This window comes from Stylophora pistillata, chromosome 10 (genome assembly GCF_964205215.1).
Source record: "Stylophora pistillata chromosome 10, jaStyPist1.2, whole genome shotgun sequence".
Classification (NCBI taxonomy): domain Eukaryota; kingdom Metazoa; phylum Cnidaria; class Anthozoa; order Scleractinia; family Pocilloporidae; genus Stylophora; species Stylophora pistillata.
In genome coordinates, this window is record NC_142528.1 from 12,432,048 (window position 1) to 12,442,633 (window position 10,586).

At 39.6% G+C, this 10,586-nt stretch overlaps 1 protein-coding gene across 4 annotated transcripts in view; it reads right to left on the minus strand.

The window, feature by feature from the left end:
- The window catches only part of LOC111320513 (uncharacterized), an 11,291-nt gene extending 732 nt beyond the window's left edge, over nt 1–10,559 (minus strand). The window contains exons 1-6 of one of the 4 annotated variants that reach the window (XM_088735791.1): nt 10,426–10,542; nt 8,798–8,834; nt 7,678–8,249; nt 1,119–1,325; nt 855–1,027; nt 1–514 (exon numbers count right to left, since the gene is read on the minus strand). The exon at nt 1–514 is cut by the window's left edge and continues 732 nt beyond it. In XM_088735791.1, coding sequence (XP_088591917.1) covers nt 280–514; nt 855–1,027; nt 1,119–1,325; nt 7,678–8,249; nt 8,798–8,828 — 1,218 coding nt within the window. In that variant the 5' untranslated portion in view covers nt 8,829–8,834; nt 10,426–10,542 and the 3' untranslated portion in view covers nt 1–279. Of the gene's footprint in view, nt 515–854; nt 1,028–1,118; nt 1,326–7,677; nt 8,250–8,797; nt 8,835–8,885; nt 10,332–10,425 lie in introns of those variants that run through there. The other 3 variants (XM_088735793.1, XM_022923183.2, XM_022923176.2) reach the window with 3 other exon arrangements.
- Between the last annotated feature and the right edge of the window lie 27 nt (nt 10,560–10,586).

A 10,586-nucleotide genomic window follows, 5' to 3' on the forward strand; every position in this document is an offset into this window, starting at 1 on the left:
TAGTGCCTTCAAACAAATTGCGTCTCACTGAACACATTTCCATCGCTTAACGTCAAATGTTTCTTGCATGTACATTTAAAAGAAACTACACCACACAAACGTAAAACAACGGTAGAAAATTCGCTTTGCTTTGTTATGTCTATCTTTTTCAATAAATTTTCCATATAACCTCGCCTTAATGCGTACTCGACCCAGTTTCCCCGGCTCACGTTCAAACATGGAGAACATGTGGTGTGCCTAATATTCGACAAGTCGTTACTGCTCATGCTTTGCCACCTTTTAATTCAGAGACAGCACTGCCAAGATCCTCCGCTGGCCAAAAAAGCTCATTCTCGCATGCTGGACGGCAAGATTATCAACGACTAGAACGTCCCCATTTTGCCAGCGAAAAGCTACTGCGCATGCCCAAGTAACGGCTCTTATGTGCTGAAGAACTGCGGGCTCAATTTCGCTTCCATCACCATAGTAGGTCTGGTAGGCATACTGATGACTGGGTAAATTGCAGTTTTTAAACCTGAAAAAAGAGGAATTGTTTTTGAATAAGAAAGAAAATAATATATTTTTCCTTGGTCGCAATTATTGTGAATAACGAAAAATAAAGCCTTTTAATTAACGTTAATACAAAAATATGAAGAAATTTATGAAAATGTGTGGCATTCCAGAGAGCAAGTCTTCAGCATTATGCGAGCGCAATCAGTAGAGGCCTAATTGTGACTTCACTTTGACACGAAATCCCTGTTTCCGTTCCCGTTTCCTATATTTTGTAATGTTATTTGCCGTTTTCGGTACGGCAAACAACATATTACAAAATATAGGATACAAAGATGACATCAGAAGTGAAAAGCATTACCCACCTTGGCATTTCTTGCAAGTGTGAAGTATGATGGGATTGAATCTGGTTAAACCACACTGTCTCCCCAGTCTCCGGATGTTTGAGTAAGGCCGGTAACACTTGCCAGTAAACCAGAGCTCCAGAAGGCTCCCATTTAAAATCAAAACCATTTTGCTGTAAGAAACGTTCTGCAGTCTTGAAGAAAAATAAAATATAATTTTTGTGTTAATTTTTCCAATGAAGCGTCGCCTTTAGTTGGAAAAAACCAATGTAACTCGTTACAAACCTTCGTGTCCTCAGTCATAAAAACATCTTGCCATGGAAGGTAGGCACCAGGCCCTCGCGAAGGAGCATAACGCACATAGCGAACCCTCTTTTTGTCGAAATCTTTGACAATTTTAGGATCTAAGCGTGATAGTATATCCCTACTTCTTACGAGCGGCGTCTCTCCTCCACAATCCTTTCCTGGCTCTTGCTGGCAAAAAAACAAAAGCTGTGAAGACAGAAATCAACAGAAAGTGTGAAGACGCTAGAAGCTAGAAGCGATCAGGGTCGTTGTATGGTTACTCTTGCATCCGATTGGAATGCTACATCTCCTTCACTTTTGTTCCCCTGCATTAATTTAACTGTTGTGAAGAATCATAGTGGGAGATGAATCTGATGATTTTTGCCTGTTTTGGCTGGTTATTTGATAATTGTCTTTTCTGTGATGGATCGTGTGGGTTAATTTATTATGGATTCTTTTAAAATTGTTTAGGTTTGACTGATTTTTCTGTATTCCTTGTATGGATTACAGAGATTATCGATAGAATATCTTAGGGCATGTATTAGAAAAACATTTAAGCAGAAAAAGTAGCGGTAGCTGCCGGCCGCAGATGGTACGAATCAAGAAGAAAAGTATAAAATCATAAAAGAAGAGTTGGTGCTTCCCCTTGGAGTAAGTTGCTCTAAAGTTAGTTTCCCCGATAATACGTCGTAACATACTGAAGTTTTGTGCGCGAGAACGTGGACCCACAACAATCCCGCCTAAATTTTGCAACCAGGAGGATCATAGCCTGCGTAGTGGCCCTAGAGGGAGAGGGGAAGAGGGTGGGGAGCCGAGCGGAGCGAGGCTTGGGGAAGGGACAGGAGGGCGAGCGGAGCGAGGCTTGGGGAGAAGAATAGGAAGTGCCTGCAAGCGACCCCGTGGATTCTTCCGATCTCTCATGGACAAAGAATTCTCATCGGTCGAGATCAAATAACTGTCACTCTGCCGTAAACGTGATAAGAAACAGGCATCCTAGAGAAACGCGAAACCGATCTGAAAAACGAACAGCGCCAAGCTTTGGAACAGCTCTACGTCAAAAAGAAGGATCTTGTAGCTATTTCGCCGACTGGGTTTGGAAAAAGTTTAATTTTTCAAGCTCTAGTGTTGCTTGCGCGGTTCGAGGCCAACGACGATAAACGGCCCGTTGTGTTGGTTATGACTCTACTTACAAGCATCATACAGGATCAAATACTCGAACTTTAATCTCTTGGTTTCACTGGTTGTAGTCTAAACGAAGTTCTCGATCATTTGTATGTTTGGATTCATTATCACAAGTTGATCTGGTATACGCTTCGGCCGAGAGTGCAATAGATGAACGTTTCACAAACTTCCTTAAAGATAAAGATGAGGGATTTGTGTCTCTGATAGTTGATGAAATCACACACGATTCAAACTTGGACTGGCCTGAAGTAAGAAAAAGTAAAATTCGAATACTTGATGAGCATATGATCAATACGAGCGAAATTCCGAGCCGCTCGCGAAGCAACTTTTGTGTTCTGTTTACTAAATAACACTTACGACCAATATATTGAATTAGAGCTCGAGTTCTCAACCAAAGATGGACATGAAGCCTTTTCCAAGAGTTCATAAAACTTGCAAAAATTGTTCACTTTTCGGGCACGGGTAAGGCAAACAATTTGGCAGAGATTTGGCTGTTTTGCGAAGTAAAATCCATGAACTCGAAGGCGATCCGCAATAACATATTGGAATTCTTCTCTCTGACTTGCTTTAAAGATATTAATAAAGCTTTTGAACCCAGTTCCTAACTTGATTCTTAACTTATCTCCACAAAAGCGGCAAATTGACGGAATATCTATATTAGGCTTTCTACCCCTCTTAGGTTTTTCTTTGAAATTTTCCTTGTCGTCCGACATTTTCATTCACGTGCGGGCAGTGTTTTGACAGTTTGTATGGGTCAGTGCTCTGCTATTTTTAGTATTTTCCATGCTTCACTGGCGCACGACTTAAAATGGCGCTTCGTGATTGGATAGTTTTGGCAGTTGTTGATTGACACTCTAAACACGATACGCATAATTAATTGGTGGGAGTTTCGAAGAATATGAAGGTAGATCCTGGACAAAATGTTCGATTCGTCGTTTCGTTTTGTCGAGTCGTTGTTTTCGAGTTCGACCCGTCGAACTTTCAGTTCGTTTCGTCGTATTGTCAGTTCGATTCGTCGGCTGGCCTCTTCGATTCGTCGTTTTACGATTCCGACTCGTCATCGACCACATCGGTTCGTCGTTTTGTCGTTTCGTCATGGCGTTTCGTCGTTTCGTTATGTCGTTTCGTTATGTCGTTTCGTTATGTCGTTTCGACTTGTCCACTCAGCAGGAGCTATAACTCAACTTAAATTACATGAAGAGTTACTTTATTTCATACACTCTTACATGAATCATTAATGTGGTATCTATAATTTGCCCTCTGCCGAAGGAAATAGATCCTTAGAATAGCTATTTAGTCTGCAGAAGCGTCCGAGTTATTTAGAAAAACGTATTTTCAGCCAAAAGTTAATGAATCACTTGGGCGAGCACCCTGGAGTAATTATCGCGGGACTCTATCTGTTTGTGGGGGGTAGGAGGGTCAAGGGTTTCTTGTTGAGGGTCGAGGGTAACTTTTTTCCCCTTTTTTAAAATCAATTAGAAAAAATTAAACCGAATTTGACTAAAATAATTGAAAATAATTGAAGAAAAAAACTAATTTTTTAAGATACAGAGTACAAGTGGACCCATTTACTTTTACCCCAGAGTGCAAAGGAACCCTTTTCTGTTCCTTAGTAAGGTCTAACCATGAATACTGCTCTGAGATATGGTCCCCATATTTGCGTAAGAACACTGATAAGCTTGAAGGAGTGTAGAGACGCGCCACTAAATTTATTTTGAAAACTAAGGATAGCTATGCAGCTCGTCTTGAGAAGTTAAATCTATTATCTTTGGAAGACAGAGAAGAGTTTTAATTGACATAACTTTCTCCTTTTAAGGCACTGAAGGGGTTTGTTTACATTGATGTTTCACCTTTTGTGGATTATTACTCTAGTTTAGATTATTGTTCCTTGAAACATTGTGATCATCTGATGTTTAAAAAAAGATATGCAAGGGCTAATTCCCTTAAATATTCCTATTTCCATCGAATAATAGTTTCTTGGAATATGTTGCCTGTTCACATTCGCACTGCAAATTGTACTGGGAATTTTAAATTTAATGTGAAGAAATTTCTTGTGAGTAAATCATGATTTTATTTGTCTTTATTATAACGTAGTATCTCATTCGTACTATATGTATTGGGTGATCTGCTGTTACATGGGGTCTGGGACTCTTTTGCAGATTCTCCTATGGCTTTTTTAAAATTTTTTTGGTTAATTAACTGTATCATACCAGCATTTGTGTATTTATGCCATTAAATTGTAATAAATAAAATAAATAAATAAATAAATTAGCTCTTTTTATAGGTTGAAATAACTCCCAAAAGTAGCAAGTGGAGAAGGGGTGAGACAGTGAATAGCATGTCGCCAGTTCATTTCCAAAAATCTGATTACTTTTCAAAGAATTAAATTAACCCATTAATGGCCGCAGCTTTTGTGGAAAACTGTGTTTTGAGGCTAGTCGAGCAGATTTCGGGTCACTGTTGTGGTTTTAAAAGCTCAAACTTACCAAAAACCCCTTGACAGCTCGTACACTTGACGGCCTTTCGATCCAAATGCAAAATGGCGGCCTGAAAATCTCGGGCACGCGCAGAAAGCAAAATTTGGGTTGAAAAATTTGGGTTGAAAATTTGGGTTGAAAAGTCATGCCCCACTTACGACTTTTACTTTTCTCTCTTTCTCCTGCCCTTTTTTTCCCCCTCCTTGCCTGAAGTTTCTCCTCACTTGCTGGAAATTGAGTAGGCTTCATTTTGGTGTTGAGGTTTTTCAGAAACTACTCATTATTTTCAAAGCACATGCTCAGAAAGGTAGGTGGGTAATGAAACACGATTTTCGTGCAGATTTTCAGGTCAAAGTGACATGGTTTTTTGGCTATTTCTCCAATCTCCTTGGCTCAATTGCGCTCATTCTGGTATCGTCTGTAAGATATTTTCAACCTGTTCAAGTACGTGCTCAAATTCGTGCTCGAGGGTTAAAAGTGATGACGTCACAAGGCATAGAAAGGGTGTGGGTCCCCATGGGCGCATATGGGCGCACTGGACGTCAATAGGTTAAGAACCCACAGAAAGCTCATATTCGATAATAAATCTGGTTAAATTTCATGTGTTACTGTAACATCATGGAGCGAAGAAATGTGTTATATACACAGCTGAAAGCATGAACTGATTCTTAAATGACTTGGCTGACTCAACTTGAACACAGTCAAGTAGTGAGAGTGTTGACATAATTTGACGTGTAGTCACTGAAAGGCATGAAACATTTGCAAAACTTCAAAAGCAAAAAAAAACATACTTTGATTTTACTTATATGAATTAATTAAGTTTGAAAACATAACAGATTACCATTTGGCTTGAAACTCCCCTAATGCCTACTAAAGAGACCATATGAGAGATTTCCATTTGTAGTAGTAGTAGCAGTAGTAGTAGTAGTAGAAGTAAAACTTTATTTCAACTTGGATTGAAGAATAGTGTACAAGCACTTCTCTAAGAAATAGAGTGAAAAATATATGTGCAATTAACAAAGAAAAAGAGAACAGATGTATATATGCTTGTAAAGTCTAGGCAGTTGTTTCTGATAAAACAAATTCCATAATTTGGGCGCAAGAAATTTGAAGGAGTTTTTCCCATAAGATATAGTATTTATACACATGGTAACTGCAACCTGTCTATACCTCTAGGCCCATAAATGTTGGTTCTCGTTGTAAATAATGCTGCTACGTAGGCAGCTGCGGCTGCTCGAAATGACTTGTGAACTAAAATCAATATATGAAAAAGTCTTTTCTTTCTCAAGCTGACAAGGTTTGGACTTTCCTAAAGTACCTCGTATGTACCGACTTTTTCACCAAGGATTATTAGTAAAACATGTTTATTAAGGAGTTCTAGTCTTTTCCCAATTCCCAGCACAGTGCTTTAGTAGTGGAAGTGTGGCATAACAAAAGCCTCAGTAAAGCCGTGCTTTAGTTGAGGGTCTAAATCTTTTAATTACTTGAATTAAAACGTAACATGTACTGTTAAAATTAGAATTGAGTGCTAATGTCGAGTCTCTCCTACCGTGAAAAAAAGATGATGATGAAAAGTAACCCACCTATTCTATTCGCTGTACGATGAAGTGCTAACGCTCAAATCGTCGGAATCATGCATTATCATCCGCTCGTTCAAACGTCAAAAACTACCATCAACTATCATCTCGAATTTAAATATGTCTAAAATTGTTCTCAAGGTACTGTTCCAGGAGTTCTCTGGGAAAATCTATGCTGGGACGACCCCTGCATCCTGTAAACTTAAACAACCGCCTTTACAATGAGTTGTCACTGCCACCAAGAACAACAAACAAGCTCTTTGTAACAAACACTCCAGCTGAGGAGGAATGTTAAATAACGAAGATGCACGAGCTAGAATATAGAAGACACTGTCAAGGTGTGTCACTAGGTATCCCACTCCATTATCAATCCTCATTCATTCCCTCGACTCAAGACGAATTCTATGCTGTGGCGTAAGTCGCTCTTCAAAGGATCCATTTCCTTCAGCAGAGAGCAAATTATAGATACCACATTAATGATTCATGTAAGAGCGTATGGAATCAAGTAATTATTCATGTAATTTAGGTTGAATTATAGCTCCTGTTGAGTGGACAAGTCGAAACGACGAAACGATGAAACGCCATGACGAAATGACGAAACGACAAAACGACGAACCGATGGGGTCGATGACGAGTCGGACTCATAAAACGACGAGTCGAAGAGGCCAGCCGACGAATCGAACTGACAATACGACGAAACGAACTGAAAGTTTGGCGAGTCAAACTCGGAAAACAACGACTCGACATAACGAAACGACGAAACGCCATAACGAAACGACGAAACGAACATTTTGTCCAGGATCTACCTTCATAGAAGAATCCACGGGGTCGCTGGTAGGCCCTTCCTTTCCTCTCCCCAAGCCTCTCTCCGCCCGGCTTCCCGCAGGCTAGGAGGATCATCATCATCATTGTAGTTTATTTAATAAAGCAGGTTGAGCGGTAGGCAAGACATTAAGTCCTGATGTGGACCATCCTCGGAGACCCAGGGGCTGAGTCGATTTCAAGTTAGGGCATGAAGAGCCCTAACTTGAAATCGACTCAGCCCCTGGGTCTCCGAGGATGGATGTGGACCTGCACTAATTACAATTATCAATTAATAAAAACCTAGATAGTGAATAAATCGAAAATGGGTATATAAATAATGACAATTGAAATAAAAAATATTAATAACAATACAGAGTAAATATTAACAGTATTTAAAGTCAAAAGATTTGTTGGAAACGCTGTAGGAAGCTTAGCAAAACTGATAGATTTCAGAATACTCTTGTTTTCCTTACTTAAGTTTTCTTCATATTTAGTACAATACTGAAAAAATAATATTACCTTAGAAGGGTACACTGGACTATAAGCCATCTCATTATGAAACTCAATGACAGCTTCCGGCGGCTCATCGCTTGCTGTATATGTCCCAGAGTTCTTATCGAGTTCCTGACGTTCCACTGCACCGCCTTCATAAGCCATTCCCTTGCAGCCGAGCCCTTGTGTCAGATTAGAGAAGTCAGCGGCTGTCGTCAGTGGGAGGTTGCGAAGCAAAACAGCGCCGTAGTGAGGCAGATTTTCCTCCAGATATCCGCGGCAACCAGTGACGCAGTCTTCAATGTGACGTGGATGTTCGATCTTTACTGCGTGCGGAAATGTATCCGTGGGGGAAGATAATGCTTCAGGGAATCCATCCCCAGTAGAACCCGGCAAAAAATTCTTGCCCGCTAATCTGGGTGGCGTGGAAGGTTGAATTTCTGCTGGAGTCAACGCGGTAATCCTTTGTCCAACCTGGTTAGATTCCTGAGCTTTCGTTGTCAGGGGACATAATGATGAGGTGCTCATGAGCACAGGTGCGATTTGGAACCTTCGAAGCGATCTCAGCTGCATTTCTTTTGAATAGTGCGTGTACGTTACTAAAATAACAAAATACATAAGTTGAACTAAATGTACACTCCTTAGAAGACAAGATCTGTCCGCCAAATCTCAGTATGGAAGATATTTAATTATATTTGAACTACCAACTAACGTGCAACTGTAAAGAAGGTTTTAGAATTTCTCTTCTAGGGCTTTTAGTTCTACGTCAGCGATTAAAAGCTGAACTGAGAAACGAAAGAAAAAAATGTCACACAATGCGTGACTGGAGTTGTCTTTCAAAAGTTCGCTGCCATAGAAGGCTTGACTCACAGCAAGAAAATCCAAGTGCTTTTTTCTTTACGGCAAAGAACCACCCTTAAGGGAGCTTAGTAAATAACGATTGCTGAATCTTAATTAAATGAGCCTTTTTTAACGATTTCTGTTGTAACAAATTGATATTTCGTAGTATCATTTTACGTCGAGGGTAATTTAACATATTGTGGAGAATGACTAATCATTTCTTGACCAAGCTCCCATGTTTCTTTTGAGCACTAACTTTATGGTACCTGTTATGTTCTATTTTATGATTAAAAATTGCTTAACTTACCCATCAAGGAGAGGAATTTGAAACGGTTCATTTGTATCTAGGAGTGAAAATTAGTGGTTGGAACACGCCTGGCCTATGTTGCAATTACCTTCTGTATCACTTGATCAGAAATTCTTCTTCAAATTTGTATCCTGAGGGCCTAGAAGGACTTTTCAGATTTTCAAAGAGCATTAAAAAGGTGAACTCTGCTTTAGAGAAGAGCTTTCTGATTCAGTTAATAACAAATCCCTGTTCGTCTACTGACTCCCTTTAATGTCATCTGAGATGGAATTTCATCGTTTCCTGAAGTTCCTTCTTGACAGGCTGAGAATTCCGGGGATTAAATTAACCAGTCAAAGCAATAATGTAAACCATTTCAGAGATCAAATTACCCACATTTCCAATCAAGACAAAGGATAAGACCTGTCTTGCTATTTGCACGATTAGTAAAAATAATTTCATATTAATTTGAAACACTTCACGCTTCCAACGAAGGCTTAACGCATCTCGGAGGTGGCCTACTGAATTCGCAGGAGAATTCCATAAAAGGCAAAGGCAACGATAGCATTTGGACGCGAGCCAGAAAACTGGATTGAGGCTTCCGATTGGAGACCGCGCTTCCTGTTAGAGCCAGATATAAAAATAAATTGTAATTTGCAAGAGTCCGCTCCAATTTCAGCTGTGACGGGTCAGCATTTCGCGTTTTTGATATTGGCGATATGCGATAAGACAATGTGACTGCTTGATTAATGTTTACCATTTTTAGCTTGCTGATCTAAAGTGTATTTTGACTTTTTGAGTGCCACGTCAGGGTCGTCGGAAGGGCACGAAGAAAAGGATATTAAAACATCAACGGAGTACCTAATATTTTTAATTGAAATTCTTTTAAACATGTTCTGCCCAAATTCTCTGGCTCGTTTGAGACTGCAAGTCACTTTGCGGTCGATGGGTCAGAACAGAACAGTTGTGTAGCGTGACAAACCCGGGCAATAATTAAATTTATACAAGGTGTTCAAAGCTATTTAGAAGTTACAACTCTGAAAATAATTTTAACACTTTTGGGGAGAAGAATACTCTGGATCGATCGATACGTACTGGATGGATACGTGACATTCGGACTAACTTCTTCGGTAACCTAAGATACTCAATATCTAAGTTCGATTAACAAGATAGGTTGCAGACGAGTATGAGCGCTATATAAATAAAGATATCTTTTCCCAAAATAAAAAACCAACGACAATATTAAGCATACGCTCTCTAACGACCCTTGCACTTCAGGTTAGCGACCGACCCTAAATGCTCCTGAATATCTCAGCAGGGCTTGAAATCTTCGACCATCGAAAAGTAAATATTTCAAAATGCTTGAATATTCTGACACAGTCATGTACGCAGAGAATGTTCTAAGGCATCGAGACAGATAATTGCAAGTCTTACTGATACATTGGTTCATTTTCCCATCTTCAGGTGTTTTTCAGAAGTATCGATGTTTGGTCACTAGTATTTCTCAGTCATTCTTCTTTGTACTACTAAAACATAAGCTGTTGCTGGATTGTTTACCTACCATTTACATCGGGTCAACCTTCGCATAGTAAACCTTTGCAATGTTGTACTTTCCAAATCTCTTGCTTACAATTGATGAGCATACTAACCTTTGCTAGCCAACCAAACTCTGTTTTAGACAGCAGCTTCGCTGTGAAAAAAAAAAGACGGGTCTGTTCTTGTTATTACCCGCTTTGAAAAAGCTGTGCTTTCTTGCGAGACCAAAGCGAATTTTGCATTTAATTACAAATGCATGTCATTACATAATTAG